At 45.9% G+C, this 26,715-nt stretch overlaps 2 protein-coding genes across 3 annotated transcripts in view; both read right to left on the reverse strand.

Moving 5' to 3' along the window:
• Nucleotides 1-21,803, reverse strand: part of RABGEF1 (RAB guanine nucleotide exchange factor 1) — an 87,553-nt gene extending 65,750 nt beyond the window's left edge. The window contains exons 1-4 of one of the 2 annotated variants that reach the window (XM_030871917.3): nt 21,456-21,803; nt 18,856-19,025; nt 15,536-15,714; nt 14,724-15,096 (exon numbers count right to left, since the gene is read on the reverse strand). In XM_030871917.3, coding sequence (XP_030727777.1) covers nt 14,724-15,096; nt 15,536-15,714; nt 18,856-19,025; nt 21,456-21,599 — 866 coding nt within the window. In that variant the 5' untranslated portion in view covers nt 21,600-21,803. The remainder of the gene's footprint in view (nt 1-14,723; nt 15,097-15,535; nt 15,715-18,855; nt 19,026-21,455) is intronic. The other variant, XM_030871918.3, reaches the window with a different exon arrangement.
• LOC115861272 (large ribosomal subunit protein eL31-like) lies at nt 1,118-2,014 on the reverse strand. The gene has a single exon (XM_060285162.2). The coding sequence runs from the start codon at nt 1,688-1,690 to the stop codon at nt 1,118-1,120; it is 573 nt and encodes a 190-aa protein (XP_060141145.1). The 5' UTR covers nt 1,691-2,014.
• Nucleotides 21,804-26,715: the final 4,912 nt, after the last annotated feature.

The raw sequence follows: 26,715 nt of genomic DNA on the forward strand, positions 1-26,715 counted from the left end.
TAACTCAAAATGGATGAAAGACCTAAATGTAAGAGATAAAATTTAGAAGGAAGCACGGGGGAGAAAAGCTTCAAAACATTGGATTTGGCAATAATTTCTTAGATATGACACCAAAGGCACAGGTAATAAAAGAAAAAAATAGACATATTGGACTTACCAAAATTAAAACCTTTTGTGCATCCAAGGCAACAATCAACAGAGTATAAAGGCAACTCACAGAATAGGAAAAAAATATTTGCAGATCACCTATCTGTGATAAGGGATTGTTATCCAGAATATATAGCGAACTCCTAAAATTCAACAACAAACCAATTTACATGAGATGTCTTTCCATTTATTTACATCTTCTTTCATTTCTTTCAGCAATGGTTTTGCTGTTTTCAGTGTACAAGTCTTTCACCTCCTTAATTAATTCCTAAGTATTTTATTCTTTTTGATGATATTGTAGGTGGAACTCTTTTCCTAATTTCCTCTTTGGATTGTTCATTATTAGAAATGCAACTGATTTCTGTGTTGATTCTGTACTACTACATTGCTCAATTCGTCTATTGCTTCTAACAGGTTGTGTGTGTGTGTGTGTGGTGGGGGGAATCCTTAGGGTTTTCTACATATAAGATCATATCAGCTTCAAACATAATTTTACTCCTTCCTTTTCAGTTTGGATGGCTTTTCCTTTTCTCGCCTAGTTGCTCTAACTAGAACTTCCAATACTACATTGAATAGAATTGGCAAAAACAGTCATCCTTGTCTTCTTTCTTATTTTAGCAGATAAGCTTTTAATCTTTCACTGCTGAGTACAATGTTAGCTATGGGTTTTTTATATGTAGCTTTCTTATATCTATATTCCTAGTTTTTTGGAGTGTTTTTATCATGAAAGGGTATTAAATTGTGTCACAAGTTTTTTCTGTATCAATTGAGAAGATTGGGTAGTTTTTTCAATATAGTGAATTAACATTTGATCAATTTTCATATGTTGAACCATCATTGTATATTCCGGGAATATATCCCACTTGGTCACAGCATGTAACCTTTTTAATATGCTGCTGGATTCTTCGTTAGTATTTTGTTGAGGAATTTTTTTTTTTGGTGGTTCTGTAACTTTATTGAACAAGCACAGTTAGTTCTCATCCACATTAACTGTCTGTAGATTTTTGAAAGTGGTGACAGATACATAGGTAACAAACGTATAGAGCTTGTTTGGTGAATCTTCATCTTCATTACGTTTTCTAGACAACCGCACATGGATATGGTATAGGACATTCCTTATTCCTTTGGCCCAGACAGCTTTGTTGATCCTGGTGTCAATGCATACATATGGAGTTCCCATCTTCTTCATGGCAAACTTCCGGATTTCTTTGAGTGCCTGAGGGGCACGCTTCTTGAAACCCACTCCATGGATGCGCTTGTGAATGTTGTTGGTGTATTCTCTGGTCACCACCTTGTTGATGGCGGACCGGCCCTTCTTCTCACCGCCCTTCTTTGCCGGAGCCATCCTGCCCGTCCCGGGTTGGAAAGGGAGGATTTTTATATTAATGTTCTTAAGGAGTATTGGTCTGTAGTTTCCTTGTAGTGTCTTTATCTGGCTCAGTATTAGGGCAATGCTGGCCTCACTGAATAAGTTAGAAAGCACTCTCTCCACTTTCAATTTCTTTCTGAAGAATTTGAGGATTGATATTAGTTGTTTAAGCATTTGGTAGAATTCACCAGCAAAGCCATAAAGTCCAGGGCTTTTACTTGTTGGGAAACTTCTGACTACTGATTCAATCTCCTTACTAGTTATAAGTATATTCCGATTTTCTATTTCTTTGTGATTCAGACTTGGTAGGATTTATGTGTCTAGGAATTAGTTCATTACATTTAGTTATTCTATTTGTTGGTGCACATATATTCATAGAATTCTCATAATCCTTTTCACTTATGTAAAGTCAGTAGTAATGTCCCCTCTTTTATTTCTGATTTTAGCAATTTGTTTCTCTTTTTCTTAGTCAATCTAGCTAAAGACTTGTCAATTTTGATGATCTTTAAAAAAAACCAAGTTTTGGTTTTATTGATTTTCTATATTCTCTTGTTTTCCTATTCTCTATTCCATTTATCTCTACTCTAATCTTTACTTTCCACCTTCTGCTAGCTTTGGTTCAATTTGCTCTTCATTTTTCTAGTTCCTTTAAGGTGTACAGTTACGTTATTGATTTGAGATCCTTCTTTTTTAATGTAGATGTTTATGGCTACAAATTTCCTTCTGAGCACTGCTTTCATGTCATTCCAAAGGTTTTGTACGTTGTGTTTTCATTTTCATTTGTCTCAAAGTATTTTTTAATTTCCCTTGTGATTTCTTCTTTGACCATTGGTTAAGAGCATGTTTTTTAATTTCTACATTTTTGTGAGTTTCCCTCTGTTACTGATTCTAGTTTCATTCCATTGTGATTAGAAAAGATACTTTGTATGATTTCAACCTTTCAAAATTTACTAAGGCTTTTCTTTGTGGCCCAACATATGTTCTATTCTGGACAATGTTCTGTGTGTATCCACTATTGTTGGGTGAAGTATTCTATATATGTCTGTTAGGTCTCATTGGATTATAGTGTCATTCAAGTACTCTCTTTCCTTACTGATCTCGTCTCTGGTTGTTCTATCCGTTATTGAAAGCGGGATAGTGAAGTCTCCAACTCTGATTGTAAAACTGTTGATGTCTCCTTTAAATCTGCCTTTTTTTTTTGTTTCATACATATTTGGTGCTTGGTTATTAGGTGTATATATGCATATAATTGTTACATCATCTTGTTGGATTAAATCTTTTTCAGTCTATAATGTCTTTCTTGTCTCTTATAACCTTTTTTTAAAAAATTATTTACTTATTAATTTTTAAATTTTTGGCTGCACTGGGTCTTCATTGCTGCTCATGGGCTTTCTCTACTTGCGGTGAGCGGGGGCTACTCTTCGTTGCAGTGTGCAGGCTTCTCACTGTGGTGGCTTCTCTTGTTGCGGAGCACAGGCTGTAGGCGCGCGGGCTTAGTTGCTCCGTGGCATGGGGGATCTTCCCGGACCAGGGCTCGAACCCATGTCCCCTGCATTGGCAGGCGGATTCTTAACCACTGAGCCACCTGGGAAGTCCAACTTTTTTTTTAATGTAAAATCTATTCTGTCTAACAATATAGCCACCCCAACTCTCCTTTGGTTACTGTTTTCATGGAATATATTTTTCCATCCTTTTACTTCCAGCGTCTTTGTGTTTTTGTACCTAAGGTGAATTTCTTATAGAGAGCAGATAGATGGAACTTTTTGGGAAATACGTTCTGCCAAACTTTGACTTTAAATTGGAGAGTGTAATCTATTTACATTTAAAGTAATTGCTACGATTGACTATATTAAAAAGCAAACAAACAAACCAAATAAAGTAATTGCTGCTAAATAATGACTTACTTCTGCCATTTTGCTTCTTGTTTTCTATATAGCTTATATTTTTTTTCTCAATTCTTCCATTACCTCATATTTTGGTATTTAATTGTTTTTCTGTAGCCTACCATTTTCATTTTCTGTACATTTTTTTCGTTATTTTCTTAGTGGTTACCTTTGGGATTACAATTGACATTTTGAACTCATAACAACTTAGTTTGAATAATACCAACTTATTTAAAATAGTATATACTCTGCTTCCAATACAACTATGTCCCTCTCATTTTATCCTGTTATTGTCACAGATTTCATCTCTATAAATTGTGTGCCTATCAGCACAGGTTTATAATTGTTTTATGCATATATGTGTTTTAAATCACATAGGGGAAAAGAGAGGAGTTATAAACCTTTAGTACAATAATGCTTTTACGTTTACCTAGGTATTTATCTTTACTGGTGTTCTTATTTCTCCATGTGGCTTCTTCTGGTGTCCTTTTTTCTTCAGCCCAAAGAAGTCCTTTTAGCATTTCTCACAGAGCAGGTCTACTAGTAACGATGTCTTAATTTCTCCTTCATTCTTGAATAGTTTTGCCAGATACAGAATTCTTGGTTGACAGGTTTTTATTTCAACACTTTAAATATGACATCTGACTCCCTTCTGGCTTCCATAGTATTTTTCTTTGGCTTTCTACAGTTTGATTACAATGTGTTTTGCTGTGGGTCTCTATGACTTTTTTTTTTTTTTTTCGGTACACGGGCCTCTCACTGTTGTGGGCTCTCCCGTTGCGGAGCACAGGCTCCAGATGCACAGGCTCAGCGGCCATGGCTCATGGGCCCAGCCGCTCTGCGGCATGTGGGATCTTCCCAGACCGGGGCATGAACCCGCGTCCCCTGCATCGGCAGGCGGACTCTCAACCACTGCGCCACCAGGGAAGCCCTATGACTTTATCTTACGTGGAGTTTTTTGAGCTTCTTGAACTTGTAGATTTGTATCATTTGCACCCTCTCTATCTCACTTTCTTCCTAAAGAATTTAACTTGCAAATATCATGGTTCTTGATGCTGACATATTTCAGTGTGTATTTCCTAAGAATAAAGATATTCTCTGAGAAAAACCAAAGCAAAATTATCAAAATCAGGAAAATTAACATTGATAAAATTCTATTATCTATAGCCTTTATTCAATTCTCAATTGTCCCCAAAATGCCCCTTATAGCTATTGTTTTTCCTGATCCCAAATCTAACCCAGGATCACTTAATTGCCATGTCTCTTTAGCCTTCTTTAATCTGGAATAGTTCTTCCATTTCAATTTGTCTTTCATAATCTTGACGTTTTTGTAAAGTATAAGATGGTCATTCTAAAAGATGTTCTTCACTTTGGGTTTCTCCGACTTTTTCTCATGATTAGATTCAGGTTATTCATTTTTTGGCAGAAAAATCACTGGCATAATGTTGTATTCTCCTCAAGGCATTGATAGGTGATGTGCATGATGTCTGTTTGTCCCATTTTGGCTAACAACTTTGGTTAATGATTAAGGTGGAGTCTTTCAGGTGTCTCCACTGTGAAGTTACTATTTTTACCTTTATAATTAATTAGTAATTTATAGGAAAATACTTTGATGATTAATGATGATTCAGTCATAATTATGATGGTTGCTAAATGGAGGTTTTCTAACCCCATCATTCTTTCTCTATATTTATTAGATGACATTTTACTCTAAGAACTTTCCTTTCTACCTCTTTTATGTAATTATTTATTCATTTGTGTCAACATGAATTCATGGATTCTTATTTATTCAATGGGTTATAACCCATTGCTATAATTATTTATTTTCATGTTCAAATTGTCCTATCATTTCAAATTTTAATAATGTGTGACTAAGACAGGAATTTTGACTTTATATAACATTGAGCCATTATTTCTTGCAGCAATTATATAGTTCCCTGTGCTATACAGTAGGACTGTTTATCCATTCTAAATGTTTGCATCTACAAACCCCAAATTCTCAGTCCTTCCCTTTCCCTCCCCCTGCCCCTTGGCAACCACAAGTCTGATCTTTATGTCTGTGACTCTGTTTCTGTTTTGTAGGTAAGTTCATTTGTACCATATTTTAGATTCCACATATAAGTGATATCATATAGTATTTGTCTTTCTCTATCTTACTTACTTCACTTAGTATGATACTCTCTAGTTGTATCCATATTGCTGTAAATGGCATTTTTTGTTCTTTTTTATGGCTGAGTAGTATTCCATTGTATATATGTACCACATCTTCTTTATCCATTCATCTGTCAATGGACATTTAGGTTGTTTCCATGTTTTGCCTATTGTGAATAGTGCTGCTTGAACATAGGGGTGCATGTTTCTTTCTGAATTATAGTTTTGTCCAGGTATATGCCCAAGAGTGGAACTGCTGGAACATATGGTAATTCTATTTTTAGTTTTCTGAGGAACCTACATACTATTCTCCATAGTGGCCACACCAAGTTACATTCCCACCAACAGTGTAGGAGAGTTTCCTTTTCTTCACACCCTCTCCAGCATTTGTTATTTGTAGACTTTTTAATGATGGCCACTTTGACCGGTGTGAGGTGGTATCTCATTGTAGTTTTGATTTGCATTTCTCTAATAATTAGTGATGTTGAGCATCTTTTCATGTACCTACTGGCCACCTGTATGTCTTCTTTGGAGAAATGTCTATTAAAGTCTTCTGCCCATTTTTGATTGGGTTGTTTGATTTTTTGTTGTTGAGTTGTATGAGCTGTTTGTATATTTTGGAGATTAAGCCCTTGTCAGTTGCAACATTTTCTTGCAGCAGTTATATAAAAGAAACAAATCTTTCTTAATGAGACTTGCCTGGTTTGTAATAGTAAAATCACATCACTATCATAGAGAAGGAGAATTAAATTTTCTACTTGCTATATGATAGGACACGTATCAGTTCATCAAAAACTAATATCAAACCATTTAATATATACATTAAAGAGAAAAGGAGTTAAAACTTGACCCTCTCCCCCTTTTCTCCTACTTCACCCCACAGAGGAAATTTTTTTTTTGTTGGTTTTTGCAGAATGCAAGACTTTAAGAAACCATTAACAGCTAGAGATCTGTGCTAAACTCATAGACGTGGCTATGACTAATGTCTGCCAGTGAAAACAGAGGTCCCTATCAGAAGAGAGAAAGAGTATACACTTTTGTAAAACTAGTAGAGGATGTGTGGTTTTTGTCTACCTAGCTTCTTTTGGGGGAACCGCACCTCCCTACATTATTAGTCCACAGAGTTCAGCCATTGATGACCCTATCCCTTGGCTCCAAGAATAGGCATGTGAGCTCTGCCATTCCCCTGGCCTCAACAAATGCGTGAGGATTGCCCATAATTCCTTTCTAGGACTTCTCTAGCTTTCAGGAAAGCGACGCTCTCTCTTCTCTGGTTTTCTGGCAAAGGCGATCTCTGCAGCAGTAGATAAAGGCTGCCTAAGAATGCAGCAACCCAGGGGAAAGCCGCAGGGATAGACTCTGGGAGATAATCAGATTAGTGACAGCAGAAGGGCTCATCAAATTGCCAAGTTCCCAAGTGAGAAGCAATCCAGGAACCACGTAACTTAAGCCATTTTCCATAGGATCCAAAATCAAGGAAAACAGATCATTCACATAAGCAAAGGAGTACATTCTCTCTTGCTGAACCATATTGTGGTCAACCATGACTCAAATCTATAAGCATTATAGAATCAATCAGCTAAAAAACCCAAGACCTCCATCTTACTTTTCCTTTTTTTTTTTAACGTTTCTAAGTAGTCTTTATCATATCAAGAACAAGAGAGCTGAGGGCTGTATTTGCTTAAATGTGGGAAAGGCTTATTAATCTGTTGATAAATAGTTAGAGGCATGTGTATCTCAAAAGGCAGCAGAAACTATTTTTAAATAGTTTTGTGGAACATATTTTTAATGGAATACTATCAAATTTTTAAAGAGGGGGAGGGGCAGCTCTACATGAACTGAAAGGAACAGATCTCCAAAAGATAACGTTGAATGAAAATAGTAAGGTGGCAAAACATGTGGTATGCTACCTTTGCACTTCATTATATATATTCTCCTAGGATGTATCTAAATCTCTTTCTAGAATAACGATATATATAGAGAGATAACATATCCTGGGATAGACAGACAGATAGATACAGTATATATAGGAAGATAATTATTTTAAGGGATTGGGCCATGTGACTGTGGAGGCTTGATGGGTCCAAAATCTGATGGGAGAGGCTGGCAGGCTGGAGGCTCAGGAAAGAATTACAGTTCAAGTTCAAAGGCAGTCTGCTGATGAACCAGGAAGAGCTGGTGTTTCAGTGAAGTCTGAAGACAGAAGGCTGTCAGAATTCCCTCTGCCTGAGGGAGCCTTTTGTTCTATTCAAGCCTTCAACTGATTGGATGAGGTCCACCCACATTATGGAGGGTAATCTGCTTTACTCCAAGTCCACTGATTTGAATGTAAATCTCATCCAAAAACACCCTTACAGAAACATCCAGAATAATGTTTGACCAAATATTTGGGCACTGTGGCCCAATCAAGATGACACATACAATTAGCTCTCATAACTCCACCCCCTGTCAACTTGGCACCCATATGCATCTCCTTATATCAAACTTGATCTCCATACTCAATCTCTTTACCTGGTGGGGTGACCCAAACTTTCACTCACGAAAGGTCTGGGCCATTAGTAATCCTGCCTGGATTGGCCTGTTGCAGTTTCCCACTGACTTTAATCACAGGCCATGGTAATACTAAGATGCTCCAAGTGGTCTCCTGTCCATATACTGGACAGATTGTTTAACAGATCTTGACTATGAGCACCTCTTTTCCAGGCACTGACTGTTCCAAGCATTGGGATATAGATGTGAACAACAGCGGCAAAATCTATGCCCTCGAGGGGCTTATTTGAAAGAAAATAGAGACATAACAAACAACTACTATTGGTAATAAAGGCTATAAAGAAATAGGGTGACGTGATAGATGGTAATGGGAGGGAGTATGCTTTAGATGGCATGGTCAGAGAAGGTCTCACTGTATGTAACATTTGAACTGGAACATAAAATATGAAAAGGAGCCAGCCATAAATGAGAAGGGTGGGGGGAAGGGCATCCCAGGCAGAGGAAATGTCAATCACAAAAAGCTGAGGCAGGAACTGAAAGAAGGCCAGGGTGGAGGATGGGAAACAAGGAGCAGGGTGGTGTGTTGGGGCTGGAAGGGTTGGCAGGAACCAGATCAAACATGGTTAGCCTTTCCAATTTCATTTTAAAAGCCAAGGGTTTGAACTTATTTACAAAACAGAAACAGTCACAGATGTAGAAAACAAACTTATGGTTACCATGGGGGAAGGGATAAATTGGGAGATTGGGACTGACATATACACACTACTATATATAAAACAGATAATAAGGACCTAATGTATAGCACAGGGAACTCTACTCAATACTCTGTAATGGCCTATATGGGAGAAGAATTTTTAAAAGAGTGGATATATGTATATGTATGACTGATTCACTTTGCTGTACACCCGAAACTAACACAACATTGTAAATCAACTCTACTCCAATAAAAATTAATTAAAAAAAGAAAAAAGCAAAGGGTTTTAAGTCAGCATAGTGCAGGATCTAATCAACCGTTTCAAAAGACTATTCTGGAGAATAGGTTAGTCGGGGTAATTGAGAGCCACATTAAGCCAGGAGGCCTTTGTAGTAACTCAGGATGAAAGATGATGGTGAGTCAAACAAGCGAATCTGTGAAAACTCGATACAGCTTGAAGATGTATTCAAGTACTTGGTGATGGATCGCAAGGAGAAGGGGAAGGTGAAGGAGGGGAGTGAAAGGTGATGCAGGTTATTGTTGACTGGGTGCATGGTGGTGCCACTTCCTGAGAGGGAGGAGGTGGAATGAGGATGTTTGGGGTGGGAGGGGAGATCAGGAATTCCATCTGGATGTATTAAGTTTGAGATGGCTAACAGATATTGAAGTGGCCATATCTGGCAGGTTATTGGGTGTATAATTCGAGGCTGAGGCAGGAAGCCTGGACAGGAGTATACATCTGCAGAGTCATCAGCACATGTAGATGATGTGCCAGGTACTGACTGCCTTTTAGTCCCATATTCATCCTTCGTTGCCTCCGCAAAAATTGGGTTGGGACTTAGGAGTATTTTTTGCCTTTGCCGACTAACATGATATGATTCTTTGTTAGTAGAGGGCATTGGTGAGACACTGCAAGGAGGGAGATGTTTCCTTTCTGGTTCAGGTAGGCTTGCTCACAGCTCACACAGCTTCTCCAGCACCCAGCTCCTGCCATGCAGGGTAGTCAGCAGCACAAAGAGGCCCACAGCTTTCCCCGGCACTCCCCTGGGGTGGTTTTGCCATGGAGGGCCTCCGGCAAGACACCTCCCAAGGAACGGATTTTTCCAGCATCCCAGAGGGTGGGTTTCCAGCAAGTTCCCCCATGACTTCTCTACTGTTCGGTGAGCCATGGTCACGCCTTCTCCAAAAAAGGTCTGGGTATCAGCTCTGGGGGGACGGGGTACTCGTCCTTGGACGCTCCATCTCTGCCCTAGGGGCTGCTTCTTACATCTGCTACTCCTATATTCTTTATAGTTATCTCTACTCTTTATTAGCCAATCCCTCATTACTCCAATCTTCCTATAATTAATAGCTATTTATATTAGAGATATATATTATTCAAATTACCGTGTGGTTTTTTCCCTCCTGACTAATACAAATGACTCCAAGTGCAAGTCAGGCACGGAGACAGACGTAAGGTCCCAAGGAGTCTCTGTGTTACTTTCCACTTTGAACGGGTGGGATGTAAAGGCACATGGTTGGCAAAAGGGTGAGCAGGAGTTCAGTTTCCTCTTCTGGCACGCCAGTCAGCCGCTGTAAGAGAACACTGTCCCTTTCTGTGTCTGCTCTGGGAAGCTCTGGGTTTTGGCTGGCCTCTGCTGCACATGGGCACCTACCTGCAGCTTGAAGCGGCTTCTCTGTCAGCTACGACCAGAGCTGCCATTCCTCTGCTGGCCTCTTGGGATCTTGCACATGTAATGCAGCATCTTCTGAAGCCAAAGTGTTTGAAACACCTGCCCTGCCCTCATTGTGTGGACCAAGTTGCCAGTTTCACCTTGACCGCTCCAGGCAGCTGCACGGACAATCACATGGTGCCTCTGGACCTTGAATCTGTTTATTACTGGGTTGGCCAAAAAGCTCGTTCGGGTTTGTGTACCATCTTATGGAAAATCCCGAACGAATTTTTTGGCCAACCCAATGTATTCCAACTCTCATTGGCTGAGGATTGCTGGCCTCAGCCAATCCCAGCATCATGGAGATGTAGGAACACGGAGCAGAGGCTGCCCATGCTGGTGCCTCCCTGGGACCCCTACTGAGGTACTGGAGTGTGCCTTGGAGGTATAGGGCCAGGAGAGGAGAAAAGATGTACAGGGCTTTCAGCTACTGGAACACTGGGTCTTCAGTAAGGGATCAGGTGAACCCACTTCCTAAAAGACAGAATGGTCAAGTGAGGAAGCTGAGGGTCATGAACGAATGGCCAGCACTGCCTATAAACCCCAGAAATATGGGGGCACAGGTGAGTACGCCTGCCGGGACGGAGAGCAGGTGAGGAACCTCCAGGGGCCTGTCTCCCTTTAACTTCAGGTCAGGGCGGAAGCTCAGCCGCATGTCTCAGGGAAGGGCCTGTTTGATTTAGTATGGCATCCCCAAACATACCACGTTTTAAGCAGAAATCAACACATATTTGCTGGCAGCGTGGAGGGCGGAGGAGGGAGGAGAGTAAGTCTCTAAACAAGAAAGGCACAGCACCCAGGTTCTAATTCTTGACTTTAATGCCAGGTGAGGGTACTGAGGCTCCATGCACCAAAGCGCTCACAGACAGGAAATGAACAAACACAGGCAGCGTTATCTTGTGTACACAAAGCCCACACTGTACAGAAGGAAGACGACCGACCACCCCGTGACCTCCCACTCCCAGAGGCAACTGCCTATCCCTCCTCCCCGTCTCTGTTCCCACCTCCTCTGACCCTCTGCCAGCCCGCCCTTCCTCCAATTAACATATGTATACATGTATGTTTCTTCCAGAATTCCAAAAAGTGCCTCTCCCACCCCAGTTCCCAACACTCTGGCTTCTGATGAATAAAGCCTCCCTCTTTTAAGGATCACGAGGCAGGCGCGCCACCTTCATGAAAGAGCCCCAGCAAAATGGTACCCGAGAAAGCTTAATCACTTGTAGCACAATCAAATACAGACAGAAGGTATGCAGAAGGATGATATCTGAAATTCTAACTGGGATCAAAATGATTAGTGTGAGTGGTTTTTGTTTTGTTGTTGTTACTTGTCTTAACCATTTCAGGATCCAACTTAGACCAAGATCACACAGTGAGGCTCACTCCACTCTGTGGCTTGCAGATGTCAATTTCCTAGTCCTCCAAGGAGCAACCCAGAACAGGAAGATTATATCACCTGAGCAGCCTGAGGCACAAGGCTCAGACAGCTCCCAGAACATCCCAAGCCCCAGAGAGAAAGAACAGAAATTTTCAGAGCACAGTCGACTGCTTTCCACGTGATAAGCGCTGGACAGCCTGCTGAATTCACCAGAGGTAGAATAAGGATGGTGACGATTCCTCTATGTCTTCTATTTAGAGCGTTACCCAAAGAATTCCCCCACCTGGGATGGTGTGCTGGGTTTCACTGTGGTTTTGTTTTAATCTTTTCAAACTTAGCTGCAGTTAAGTTTTTCATTCTTACTGAATTGCAACTAGCATTGCACCATGCGGTCCTATTTCCTATAACTTTCACCTTCCCAACCAGTGAATGGAGCACCTGGGAGAAAAGGTACCCAAAGTCAAACATAAGGGAAGCTCCAAAGGCAGGCCCCTTGGTTTGACCCAAGGACGTTACACACAAGAATTCCATGAAGACAGACTTCCTTTCAATCTGGGAGAAGCAGCCGTCCTTTGGAGCCCTCCTTCCTTACCCAACGCTTCTTATGTTCTGGGCTTGGCCGCTGACAGCTGAAAAGGGACCCAACTAGGAGAAGTCACTTCCTCAGATATGACTTTTATTTGGAGGCGATCACCACAAACCCTCCACATCCAAGAGTGCTTCGCAGCCTGGCCTTGGCTTCTCAACAGACGATGGCCAAACAGGGCCACCGAATTCTTTTACTCCATGTAGAAGGAGCTCTAAGCTGGCCGCCAGTGTCCCTGCTCTGCCTGGGCTACTGGCCACAGCCCTGTCCCCCCACGACGGCACAGAGCACCTCCGCGAGGACAACACGGGGGCAGAGGAATGGAGGGGCTCCAGCAAGAGGCGCAGGGACAGCGTTCCTATCCAGCGTCCCTGAAGCCCCAAGCAAGTCTTCAGGGCCTGATTTTGAGCTGACTTGAGCTTGCGTGAACCAGTCCCTCCCTGTCTCATGTGTATGGACTCTCAATAACCGAGTGCTGTGATGCTCTGGGCCAGGGAAGGCAAGAGAAGGGGCCGAGGTCGGATCACTGCGGGCACTGGGCTTACCTATCTGCTCTCTCCTCACACTGGCTCCCTCCTGAAGAGCCTGCCTCAGTGTCTGTCAAAAAACGAACCTGTATTAGCGTTCAATCTATTTGCCGATCTGAGCAACTTAAATGAAAGACCCTTCTCTGAGGACAAGGCAAGAGCCGTGCTGTCGGGGTAAGATCCAAGCAGGGACATCAGCTCCGGAAAAGCGACAAGCCGTTTGCGGATGAGAACGAGGAGAGAACATGTTATCTCAGAACCTGAACCACTGACTGGACCGCCCCCTTAGATGTCAGCCTGGACACCTGCTCCACGCACATAAGAATACAGTGTAAGAGCGGGGAACCATGCCCTGGAATCTTCCCATACAGGGGCCAAGGGGTCCCTGCCCCGTGAAGGAGCTCAGCCAAGGCCCCAGGGCTTGGCCTTCTCTTCCTCAGCTCCCCCACTACCCTCCTCGCCAATCTGGTCTTGTAAGACTGAGACCGATGAGGCTGACAGAAAAAAAATCTCCCTACAACAACAGCCAGGAGCAGTCAAGTTCAATCACGATTACAGGGAGAAGCCCTGCACGCAGCACGGGCACGTCCCCGTTCCAGTGACTGGCGCTGCAGAGCATTTCCTCTAGGGGGCGCAGGCCCACACCCCGACTGGCTGCCCCAGGCTGCAGACAGCGCGAGAAGGAAACGCAGTGAACAGAAGCTGGTGGATCTTTTTCTCTCCGAATTGTGCAGAGGCAAACATAACGGAGGTCTGCTGCTCTCTTCCCACAGCTCCTGGGATAGCTGCGCCTCTCCTCCGGCCCTCTCTTTCCTTCCCCAAGATAGATAATCTCCGAGAAGGAGAACGTTGGCAGGAAAAAGCAACAGGGGTTCCCATCCAAGGAGGTTCACCACAAATTGGATCCTAACATGGAATAGCAGTCAAGGATGTATTCTGAGCCTCTAGAAAGGATGTTACATCTCAAAGATAACACAACAACTAGGCATCTTGCCTGCTTGACTTAGGGAATCTTCAAAAGGAGTCCCTGAAATGTGCATTCCAGCCCCATGAGAAGATAACCCTTCAAGCAAGGAAGGTTAGTGGAAGGTAGGAGAAGCCAAGGCCCTGAGGCAGGGCTGTAAACATTGTGCTTTTCTAAGGCCAACCTGGTGCATGGCTTTGGCAACTATGGTTACATCTCCAAAAGGTGGTGAAGAATATGTTTTGGGAGGAAAAGAGTCCACATCCTAAAACAAAGCGTGGGGCTACTGTTGAGGGAAGAGGGAGAGAAAATGTTCCTTCTTCAGCCAGGGGCTCTAGGTGGCTCCTTGGGTAAATCCCCCATCATGTTCCACATTCATACTGATACACTGAGCACAAGGAAGGGACTCTTGAACAGGATGGAGGAGTGGTTATGCCTACGTGAGTTTGGTAACGTGGCTCTAAAAAGGGCAGAAACTCTCTTGCAAGATCAAGAAAGTGACAAAACCTCTCTGGACTTCCTGGTCAAGCCCTCGCTAGCCGGACCCCATAAGCCTCAGGCAGAGACTGCCGTGCCTCGAGGAAAGGCCAGGTGAGCACAGGCACCAAGTCCTCGTGGGCCACCAGCCCTGAACCTGGCCCCAAGGTACAGCCACGGAGACTGGGGCTGCACCTCCGTCCGCCTGGAGTTGTGCCTCAGGACCCGTCCTCACCTCAGCAGGTTCTGGGGCAGCCAGCAGCCCTTCCAGGGACCTTGCTCCCAGAGCTGCCAAGGGGAACGGACACCCTCCCTGACAGGACTCTGCTCCCTGCCAGGGCTACTCACCACCATGTGATCTTGAACTCATAGATGGGGCGCTTGCAGTAGTAGTGGTTGATGAGGTGCTTGTCACACACCCCGATGCACTGGTGGTCCACGGTGAGGCCCTGGGCCGAGAGGTCCGTGACCAGGCAGTGCAACAGGTCATAAACGTCAGCCACGGCCTCCCAGGGCCCGAAAGACACATCCACTTCGCAGTGGTGCTCGAAGAGCTGTCCGTCACTCTCGCTCCGTTCAAAGCGCAGGGAGCTGAGAAGCGGACACTCGTAGGGGGTGATGGGCATCTCCTCCTTGAAGACACAGACCTTGAGCTTGGCAAAGCGGGCCTTCCGCTGGACGGCGCGCAGCCGGGCAATCTCCACAATCCGCTCCAAATGGTCTGCGGGGGTGAACACGTCACCCATCAGTGGGACGGGGGTGGGGAGGGGGGCGGGGCACAGAGAGAGCCCCAGTGACAGTGGACCCAAGAGGGAAGAGACAGATCCCTGGGGAAGGGACTCTGGGCCCATGAAGGGCACAAACTTAAACAGGAATCGTGGTTCTGCAGGGCAAAAGGAAACAAAGGGGATGGGATGAGTACCACCCTTCTGAAATGCGATTTGATGACATTGCAGGCAAGGTGGTCCCTATTTCATCTGAATCTTCCTGTGGGACTGGGAGGGCGGCAGGAAGGGAAGCAGGATCCTCTCCCATCTTGAGTAGGACAGGTGTCTTGGCGAGCCATGACCCACTTGTTCTGGTGGAGACCTCAGCACTGACAGATGCCTCGCTACCCTCCCTCCTCACACCCCGACTGCCCCGCACAGTGAGCCCCTCACCTTTGTAATAGGGCATGAGTCCCAGAAACGCTTGGCGCACTTTCTCCCCCTTCAGTGGCTGCATGTTCTCCAGCTGCTCCAGGAGAGGCCCGATGGCATAGTACTGGGCCTCTTTGTACACGGCCCGCACGCGCTCCCGGGGCGGCAGGTCCCCCGAGCGCAGGAAATTCAGCACATCTCTGAGCAGGAAGGAAAGAGGGTTGGTGAGAAGGAGGAAATGGATCCGGACAGTGCCACCCAGTGGTTAGAGCACAGGATCTGGACCCAGATGGCCAGCTGTGTAACCTTGGGTAAGTGAACTTAACCTCTCTGTGCCCTTTCTCCTCTGTAAAATGGGGGAAAATAAGAAAACTACCCCATAATGTTATGAGGGGATTAAATAAGTTAATACATAAAAAGTGCTTAGAAAATACCTGGCACAGAGCAAGCCCTCACTAAGTGTTAGTAGTTGTTATTGTATCATTATTATTATAATTATTAAGTATATACAGGAAAAATGGGAAGATATGATATCTAGCCCCTTAATTACATTTTGAATTGAGGTACAGATAATAGCCAATAAAGGTACACATCTTAATTGTACAGGCCAATTACTTTTTCACGTATGAATATACCCACACAACCACCACATACATCAAGATATAGAACATGTCCACCTAATTAAAGTTTCCCTGTGCCTCTTCCCAGCCAATCACTACAGAGACAACCACTCTAACTTCTAATTCTATCAACAAAGATTAGTTTTGCCTCTTCTTGAAATGCATGTAAGTGGAATCACACAGTATGTTCTCTTTTGTGCCTGGCTTCTTCCCCTCAACCTAGTGTCTTTGAGATTGATTCCCTACGTCATCATGCGTAGCAGAAGTTTCCTTCCTTTTATCGCTAAGTAGCATACCGTTGTATGGATACACTATAAACTTTTACCCATTCTCCCGTTGATGGACATTTGAATTGTTTCCAGTTGGGGTCTCATAAGAGTAAAGCTGTGATAAACATTCCCTGTAAACTTCTTGTGGACTCAGGCACCGGTTCCTCTTGGGTAAACATCAGGAGGAGAACTGTTCGGTCATAAGTGCCTGTTTGACAAAGTGGTTGTAGCATTTTATTCCCACCAGCCACGTGGAAGAGTTCTGCACTCCCCACAGATCCTTGCCATCAGTATCATTCTGTAGCTATACGGAGAAGAGGAATGCCTAACCCTGACACCTGAATAAACTGGCTTCAGGAGTGAACAAAAAATCACATACTGCACCTTCTTAAAATAACAATTCAGTTCTTTTAATTCTCTCTTCAGATTCTTTAGGGCTGAAAGTAATCAGACCCATCACTGGTAGGTGTGGGAAGGGCTTTTCTGTGAGGATGTATCAGTAAACCCCAAGACCAAGCTGTTACCTCAGTAGTGAGTCTATGACCATGAAGCAACACCAGCCAACACTCACCAAGTACTAATCTGTGTCAGTCACTATTCAGGAGTTATCCCATTTAATCCTTCCAACGACATGGGGTAAGTGCTTTCTTACGTCCGTTTTATAAATGAGGAAAAAGTGGGGCTCAGAGAGCTTAAGGAACACCCTTGCTAAAGGAGCCACAGCCAGCCAGATGCAGACACGGGTGACTCCAAATCCACACCCACAGTGGTCCAGACTCCAGTCCAAGCCGCTGTGCACTGATCACAACGGGAAAGTGCCCCAGGTGGAGGCCCAGGCAGCCTCCATGGTGGCTGCTGGGGCTACGTGAGCTCACCCGCAGAGAAATGCCCTAAATCCCTATTTTATTTTATCTGAATCTTTCAACAGCTCCACAGGCTGCTGATGAATCTTAGGCCACTGGAGTCCAGTAGCCTGAGGATAAACACCACAATATCCTGCTTGCTGCCATGCCCTTGCCTGGCCCTGCCACTCTCCAGCTGTGGCCACCTGGGTATGAGCGCATCAGCCTAGGGCCAAACCGGGTTCCCCTTCCCCGTCACTCCTTCGAAAATCAGTCCTCTAGGATCGTAAGCAAATCTTGGTGAGTCCTGAAAAACATAACCGCGGGCAAGGCCCAGTGAAGAGTGCTGTGGGAGCTGCCAGCCGGGCCGAGCACTTTCCTCTCCCAAACAGCCTGCAAACAAAAATCTTTTTATAGCTCTGCAGAGCGATGTGACACTTTGTTTTCTCAGCACTGGAGGCAGCTGACCGCCCAATGGGGAAACCCAGATGCTTCAGAGCAAATTATTTGACGAGGCTCCTTTCTGAGGGTGAAAATGACCCTTCTCCCAGTGTGGGCAATCCTACTTGGAGGCCGGCACAGAGACGTAGTGGTTGGAGGGTCTCCTTTTGTTCAAGGTCAAAGACCATGTTAGTTCTCCAGTCATCTCCAAAGTTAGACGGATGGGGTAAAGAGTTTCAGCCACATACTCTGAAAGGACCTGGCCAGGGGTCACACCAAGCCTCTTTATTTAATCCACATGACAGGCCTGCAAGGCAGCTATAATTACTTCTCATTTCACAAACAAGGAAACCAAAACATAAAGTCTTTAAATTGTTTATCTGTAAGGTTGTCAGAAGTCCTCTCTTGGGAAGGGCTATCTTTTTTTGAGATTGTGTTGTTACATGTTTTACTGTTAAAATGACAGTAACAATTGAAAGTGGGGTTTTTTTGTGTGTGTTTTTGCTGTTGTTGTTTCGTTTTTGGGGGTTTTTTTTTTTTTGGCTGCACGGTGCGGTATGCAGGATCTTAGTTCCCCCACCAGGAATTGAACCTGTGCCCTCTGCAGTGGAAGCATGGAGTGTTAACCACTGAACCGCCAGGGAAGTCCCTGAAGGTGTTTTTTTTTTAAAGACTTGGCAAAATTACAGGATGGCAACCCTATGTTGGCCCTTCCCTCACCTTTTTTTGTCCTATTTATTTGTTTCAAACTATTGAAAGAAGTTTGGGAACCACTGCCACGCCCCATGTTTCTCCCTAACAGCGATGCCGAGCCCCAGAATCTGGATCTGAGGGTCTTCTCCCAGAAGCTGTGTTGGAACTCCCCTGCCTCTCGGTGCGGTCACACCTATTCCACAGGGATGACAACTTCCCAGTCTTAATTTGCATAGCAGAGAATCAGTTTCATCACATCCAGCCAATGTGTGTCACCTGGGATTTCTCCGGCTGTCCTTGCCTCCTCTGGGAAAGAAACTAAGAATTCTGATGCAATGCAATATGCACATTTATTAAATTCCACCAGCAGGTTATCTCCTCTTCTAGGTGTTATGGAAGACATCAAAGTCCCATGCCCAAGCCCGGGCTGCTCACTTGCTAGGACCCTGCAGTTGATGGCAGAGGGAGGAACGTACCCGAAGTGCGCACCGTCCCGATCAATGAAGTAGCGGCCCTCGGCATCCGTGGGGATGTAGTGCCGCCCGCTGAACATGGCCGCCAGCATGGTGTCCTCGTAGCGCCGCAAGGTGGACAGGCGTGTGGTGAAGTGAGCCCCTCCGATGTTAAGGGGGACAACCTCAGGGAACTGGGGAGGAATCACCGGCACTTTTAGTCCCACGGTGGGGAGGCAAGCCGGGGCTGCCCCGTCTGCCGCCTTCCTGGGTCTGATGAGCGCCACCCCAGGCCCAAACCCAGGCATCTTTCTGACCTCTTCTCTCCCCTCCCTTTCCCTGCATTCATCAATTACCAAGTCCTCCCCATCCTCCCACAGCTCTTAAATCAGGTCTCTGCACCGCAGTCCTACAATCTCTGCTCTAGAGTTCAAAGCCTTCACTGTCCTCCTTCCACTTCCTGAACTCCCCACCTTTGTGCCCTTGCTCATGCTGTCTTCTCCGTCCCCAGCGCTCCTGCCACCCTCCCTCTGTCCATCCAGCAAATGCAATGGCCCCATCTGGCAGTCTGCGCTGTTCACTGCACAGGGGCACCTGCGTGAGCGGGGTCTGCCAGCCCAGCTGTACACCCTTTTGCTAATTCACACCAAGGCGCCATATCGGTTAGCAGCATCCACTCATTCTGAGAGCTTCTATTCAAGGTCCCCTACTCCGTGAGCATTTCTGCTCTGTTGTCCTTTGCCTGCCCCAAGACAGGGTTCACTGAACACTCCCGCCATTGTGCCTTCACTGTAGCCCACGTTCTCCTGTATAACAGAGCTCTGCACAACGGGAGCTTTGTGCTATCGGTCGTTATTATTGCCCAAGTTTCCCGAGGGCAGGAACAGCATCTTGTTCACCTATCCTGAGGCCACCCAGAGCAGGGCCCACAGATGTTTGTTGAATAATGCCAGGCATCCACTCCTCATCCTCTGTACCTCTCCACTTCTTTCCTTAATCTGTGCAAGGAGATTAGTGCCCAGTCCAGCTACGGTTCTGGAGGCAAGGGCAGGGAATGATGGTACCTACATTTGCCCTGAGAAGCTCTAGGGTCTCCCTAAAATGCTCAGGACCTTTATTTATTTTTTTAAATCTCTTTCACTGTTTGTGGTTTTGAAAGAAATGAGGCCAGTTCTCCCTAATTTTCCCACAAACCTCCTCCAGATTAACTAAAATTTTACCCCAGTGCATACTTTTCAATATTACGACATCTCTCTGGCTCTGTGAAAGTCTGTGTGTATTTATCTAGACAGTCCTTTTTCCCAACTTTCAAATCCTTTGTGAAATAAAGTAGGATACAAATACGTTACATCAAAGTTGCCCAGTGTCTTGTGCAGTGCCTGGCTCATAGTAAAGCCCCAGATATGCACTGAATGAATGGATGAATGAAACGGACGGGCACTTACAGTTCTGTGAATGCAGGTACTGTTACTCTTCTGCACCCAGAGGACAGGAAATGCCTTCTGCTTATTCTATAGCTAGCTCCTCTAAAACTATTTTATGTGCATACCAAGGACCCCAATATTGTTTGGAGATAATAATACTTCACATTACTCACATGGAGCCATGTAATTTGTGAAAGAGCCGGCACTGGAGTGCTGGCCTATGGTCTCCGGGTCCTGTGCTTTTTTCCTCAAGCCACACCGTCTCACCAGTGACAGTGCACAAAAAACGGCACCCTGGGTCTCCCACGGTTCCCTTCTTTTTTTTTTTTTTTTCCAATTACAAAGAGTCCTTCTGGAGATTTGCCCATTTTCACAACTGCCCCACGATGTTTAGAGTACTGGTTCGTAACCAAAGAGGACACTACAGTTCCCAGAGAGCCTCACCCAGCCCCATCGTGCCCCTCTGGGTCTCAGTCTCTTCACCTAGGACTCCACAGGTCACGTCTGCCACTACCTTAGCCCCTACCTCCTAGCCTCTGTCTTCACTGCCCAGCAGAGCCCCACCTTCCCTCCTTTCCCTTCTCTTGAGGGTCATTTCAGGTGTTCGTGTGATAGTGTCACATGCGTTAAGTAAGACCAGTGGAAGCCACTGTGCATCACAGCACAACAGCTAGGAGGGAAAGCCATGGAGGTGTCAGGTGAGTGAGGTCACATCTATTAACTGGCCTGCTTCTTATCTGCACACAGCCCGTAACCCCACTCTCTGGGCAGCTGGAGACTGGGTTTGGGCAACCACTGAGGCCTCCTCTTGGATTCTCTAGGAGACACTATCATCTCTTGGGGCTCCAAGGGCCCCTTCCCACGGCCTACCCTCCCTCCTCCAGTAGGTAAGGTGGGACATAGGGATAGGAGTACCAACCCTGCTGGCAGTGAATCCTGGAAGGAGGGGGATGGGAGGGCCAGGTGCCGCCTGGGGCAGGGAAGACACACCTGGTGCATTTCGGGGGTGGGGTGGGGTCGGGTGGTGGGTGGGAGCGGGGTGGGCAGGGGAGCACGGCTCCTCTGGCGCCGCCCTCAGCCCGACCCCCACCCCTGCCTCAGCGCGGCAGCGCTGCTCACATCCCAAGGTCAGCTCTGCCTGGCACCGGCTCCTCCCCCCGCGCCCCTTCCCGCACCCCCGCACGCCCTCGGTCCAGGTACCTCCTGCGGCAGGAGAGGCAGTGCGTGCCCCGCCTGCGTGGCTGTCGGGGTGGCCGGCTCCAGAAAGTCGTCTTCGGCGTCGGAGCTGGACATGGCACCGTCCGGGCGACGGCTGTCTGGCTCCCGCCCCGTGACTACCACCATCCCTCTGGCTCTGGGCAGTGGGCGCGGCTTCAGGCGGGCGGGAGGGCGGCGGCCCGGGTACTAGCACCCAGCAGCGCCTGGCATGACGCGGCGCGGCCGACGGGCGGGGCCGAAGGGGCGGAGAGCGCAGCGCGCGCGGGCCGGAGGGCCGTCGCTCCCTCAGCGCCGACGGGCTCGCCGACCACCCTGACGACCGCAGGGCGACCGGCCCGACCCGGTCGCCTGCCGTTATTGGCCGAACCCCTGCTGGCTTCCTCCCCTGATTGGCAGGAAGCTCGCCCAATCGCAGAGCAGGCAGCGCTTTCAGCCAGCGTCTAAGTGGCCACCGGGAGCCGGACCGGCTGGCCTGCCCTGCTCTGATTGGCCCTCTGGCCAGCAGGCGCGCCCTCTCCAGCCAGCTAACACTGGCTCGGCGCGCTGGGTGCGCGCGAGGCCCCCACCTCTAAGCCAGGCCTTTTTATAGGCTTGGGGAGTGGCTCCCGCGTCCAAGTCCACACCTAGAAACCTGAGACGAGGGAGGGCTAGTGACTTAATCGTTCGTACGTTTCCAGGGCAACGGGTCCTGTGCATCCCTGGACGTCGAAGGCCAGGGAAATCTGGGAGGACCAGGTCACCTCAATGGAGAGCCTGAGCATCCTTTCCTGGAGGATTGTGAGGGAGGACGGCTGAGGTCACTGAGGTTGTAGGAGAGGAAGGGCAGCACTGCGACAGGGGCTGGCTCTCCTCTAACCACAAGGGTAAAACCTGGGTCTCCAGTCTTTCCTGATTGACTCAAGCAGCAGTCCGAAAAGGAAACTCAAAATAGGGGCAGTTGAGTTCAATTAAGAATGACAGTGACTCTCCACCCTCTATGTGTCAGTTCTTCTGCTGGGCACCTGGAGACACAGATGGAAACAGGCCCTGTCCAAAGAAGCTCACAGGCTGCTGAGGCAGAGTCCAGCCTGGTCCAACACATCTGTCGGCAGCCTCGGATGCTGTGTCCCCTGGCATGACAGGGTCAGCTCAGAGACTCTCCTAGGGGGCCAAGGTTTTAGCTCTTCAAACCATTTTTACACCCAGTTCCTCATTTGAATCTCACATTGTTGTGACAGAAAAGGAAACTGAGTCCTAGAAGATTAGAACAGCTTCAGGGAGGTCAGCCATGAGCAAGAGGCACAGCACTTCCTCTTTGGACCAATCACACTCCCAGCTGTTAGGAGTCTCCTAGGTCAGTGTTTTCTCCAAATATACTTGCATCAAAAGCACTGGAGGGAGAACTTGTTAAAATACAGATTCCCAGCCCTACCTCCAGAGAATCTGATTTAGTCCATCTGGGATGAAGCCCTTGAATTTGCATTCCTAACAAACTCCCAGGTAATTTTTTTTTAATATTTATTTATTTGGTTGCACCAGGTCTTAGTTGCAGCACGTGGGCCCCTTAGTTGTGGCAGGCGGGCGCCTTAGTTGTAGCATGCAAACTCTTAGTTGCGGCATGAGTGTGGAATCTAGTTCCCTGACTGGGTATCCAACCTGGGCTCCCTGCATTGGGAGCACGGAGTCTTATCCAGTGCACCACCAGGGAAGTCCCACTCTAGGTAATTCTGATGCTGCAAGTCCTTGAATTACATTTTGAATGGCACTGCCCTAAAGAAGGCCCCCTGAGGCCATCTCTTAGCTATCACTACCTGCTCCAGCCTTTCTCAACAATATCTATAACAAAATTTCCTCTTTCCATCCTTTGGATGTTTCAGCTGTAATAGAAACTGCAATCCAAAGTGGCTTTAATAATAGGAGAATTTTATTATCTTACATAACAAGAAGTCTGAGTAGATTCTGGGTTGGTTCATTAAGTAACGCAACAAGGAGTTACCTGGACCAGCTTCCTTCCAGTTACCCACTCTGCCAGATGACCCCTCCTCCTCTAGGAATCCATATGAGGAAACCAGAGAGCTAAGGTCTATCAGAGTGACAGTTATTCCTACACCTTAAAGCAAGGCTGTATAAAGAGAATGGGACAGGAACCCCAGAGGCTCAGGAGGTAGGAAAATCCATGTGCAATCACGGTTACGTCACTGAATGTGTTGGAGTTTTCATCTTCCTCTTCAGCTGAGGATTTCCTTCAGGAATATAGTTTCCCAGTTGGTTCTGTTTACACGGTGGGGAGAAGTCCAAGGGCAGCCGCCTGGAATGAGGACTTGCTGACTGAGTAGGCAGGGGTTGGAGCAGGCGTTCTGGGAAAGCAGGGCAGTTTGCTGGCAGTGGCCATCCCCACCCTGCAGTGAAATGACTTCCAGGCCAGTTCGCTTGAGGGCTGTAGGGAAGGGTCAGTGAGCCTCGGCGGGGGGGTGGGGGTGGGGGGGGGATGGGTAGCACATGGCCGCGCAGAGGTGTGGGCTGCTCTCAGAACACGAGCACTTATAGCCCTGGGATTACTTTTCCTCCAGGAGTCAACCAAAAAAAGAGTCCTACAGGCATGGAGTCCTGAGATTAGTCAATTGGATTCTGTTCTCCATGCCTCACCAAAGAAAAAACCTTTTGAATGGCAACAGATTAACAAAGTGCTGATTCAGCTACTGAATTTTTTCTCCGATTCTAATTTATTCAACAATAACGGAAATGAAAACGGTAACAAAAGCATCCATCTTCTTTTCCTTCCAGTTGGAGGACTCGCCTTTCCTTTCTCTCCCAGCCTTGAGGAGGAGGTTGTTTGCCAGCAGCTTCCCAAGGCACAGAAGCTTGGCTAAGGGCCCACTTGCTCTCAGCCCAGCTCAGCTCTCCCCCAGCCTCTGACACACCCCCATTCGTTAACCACTGCTGTTCTGTCTCCTGGACTTCTCTTCGCACAGTGCACAGGGTAAATGTGGCCGATGTTCAGATTGCCTCTCACATCTCGTTTCTGAACCCCTGTCCCCACCACCACCCCAGTATGCCTCACTGAATGCTAGAACCTTGAAATCTAAAAGCTGCTTGTCTCATGGTACCTTGTATCCTGGGTTCCCCAGGTGACCTAACTTCACCAAGCAGATCCCTGCACTTGAGATTTGGAGGGGGAAAGTGAACACTGAGTTGGAGGCCAGGCTTCTTGCTCTTTCGGTGGACAAGTTTGGATATGGGAGTGTTAAAAACGTTTCCTTTTTGCTGTGGCTGTAGCAGAGGTCCCATGTTGGTCTTTGCCTTCCTGGGTGTCAGAAAGCAGGGTGGGGCATCCATTTTACTGTCTCATTACTCTCTGTAATCAACCTCCAAAGTCCAGCACAATGCCTGGCATATAGTAGCAACTCAGTAGATGAATACATGAAAGAAATTTGTGCTGTGATCACATTCAAAGAGTTACCTCTCCATGTAGATTTTTTTCTCATGTATTTTATTGGTATTATTAGTATATAAGGGCATGGATTGTTGCTGGTATCATAGAGGTAGGGAATTCCAGGATGCCATCATGCTGGGCTGGTGGGAAGGGGCTCCCCTCAAGTTGTGAGAGGTCCTAGGGGTGTTATTCAGAGCAGAACATTTGTGGGGGGGGGCTCTTTGGTTTGGAGTACACACTGGTAACCATGGATGTTTTCACTGTGCAAGATGATATGGGCCCCAAAAGTGCTCTCACCCCAAGCTCTTTATAGGTAAGCTTTTGATGAATGTTGTTTTTCATTTATTACTTAATTATAATAAAACAAATAACATAAAATATAGATGCAAAAATAACTCACATCCAACAGCACAAACTAACACAACACTGTAAATCAACTATACTCTAATAAAAACTAATTTAAAAAAATAACTCACATCCAGAATTCAATGAAAATAGTGTTTTATTTATGTGGTTTCAGCGTCCACAGTTGTCCTACCAGCTGCTGCCTATTACTCTCTCATCCCTTGTGTCTCTAAGGGAGCTCTTCTTCCAGTCACCTCTGGAAGCATTATGGTCAAACCCCACTGGCGGCTGGGTGAGTATCTTGGAGACACATCCCCAATTTTCCCTCCCATCCCCATGGCCCATTTGTGTGGCATTTCCACTGGTCTGTCAGTTCAGGTTTAAGCACTTCACAGTTTAAATATCTATTATTCAATATGATTCCATCAAGTGGAAAAATAATTTAGCTGGAAATATAATTCCCTGTACCCTGACAAGAAGTACCCTATCTTTTAGTGTCCTCATCTCTTGGGGCCTCTCCACCATTCCACAGCCTTTCTTCCCCCAGGTACCCACACCCACTTAGAAACTGCCTTGTATTTGAGGCTGGGAGTGGCCTGCTTCTCTGAGGCAGTAAAAAAGTATCAGAGAAAAACCACTTGCCATTTGGGGGCTTCCTAGCTGCTAATATTTGTTCTGACATTTGTTTGGAACTGCCAGCTAAGAGTCCTTTGGTGAAACATTAAAATATCCTGAGGCAATATAGAATGAAAATAATCTATAAGAGTAGGGGTCTGAAAACGTTTTTTTTTTTCTTCTTCTTCTTTTTTTTAAGGCCATGCTGCGTGGCATGTGGGATCTTAGTTCCCCAACCGGGGATTGAACCCATGACCCCTCAAGTGGAAGCGTGGAGTCTTAACCACTGAACTGCCAGGGAAGTCCCTGTAAAGGGCCAGAGAGTAAATATTTTTAGCTTAGCAGGCCACAGTCTTTGTCTCTACTCAACTCTGCTGCTGTTGAAGAAAAGCTGCCATACACAAGACATAAGTGATGTCATAGAGGTTATGTCATAAATTATGTTGTAATACATAAATGGTGTGGTCAGATTTGACCCAATGGCTGTAGTTTACCAACCCCTACACAAGAGAAATAGATCAATTCTAAGTGCATTGTGATCTTTTCAAATGTGCTCCATCTAAATGTCCTAATAGCTAATACTCAGCTTCATTTCTTGTTTTTTTTTAAATTTTTCTTCTTCTTTTTTGTTTTTTTTTAAACAAACCTTTGTGTCGAGGGTTGACTTTCAATAGATCTCAGCGCAGTTTCATTTCTAATTCAAGTCTCATTTACTCATTTGTGAAGAACAACCAATAGCCAAGTCTTCAGATTATTAACACTACTAATTTTTCATCAAAAGAAGTAGCTAAATGAGACTTACCAGAAAATAAATGAACTGAAAGTCCACGTTAAGTCTCACTGGATGGGTAGGCTTGGGTAAGTTACAGC

This window comes from Globicephala melas, chromosome 15, assembly GCF_963455315.2.
Source record: "Globicephala melas chromosome 15, mGloMel1.2, whole genome shotgun sequence".
In the NCBI taxonomy this organism is placed as follows: domain Eukaryota; kingdom Metazoa; phylum Chordata; class Mammalia; order Artiodactyla; family Delphinidae; genus Globicephala; species Globicephala melas.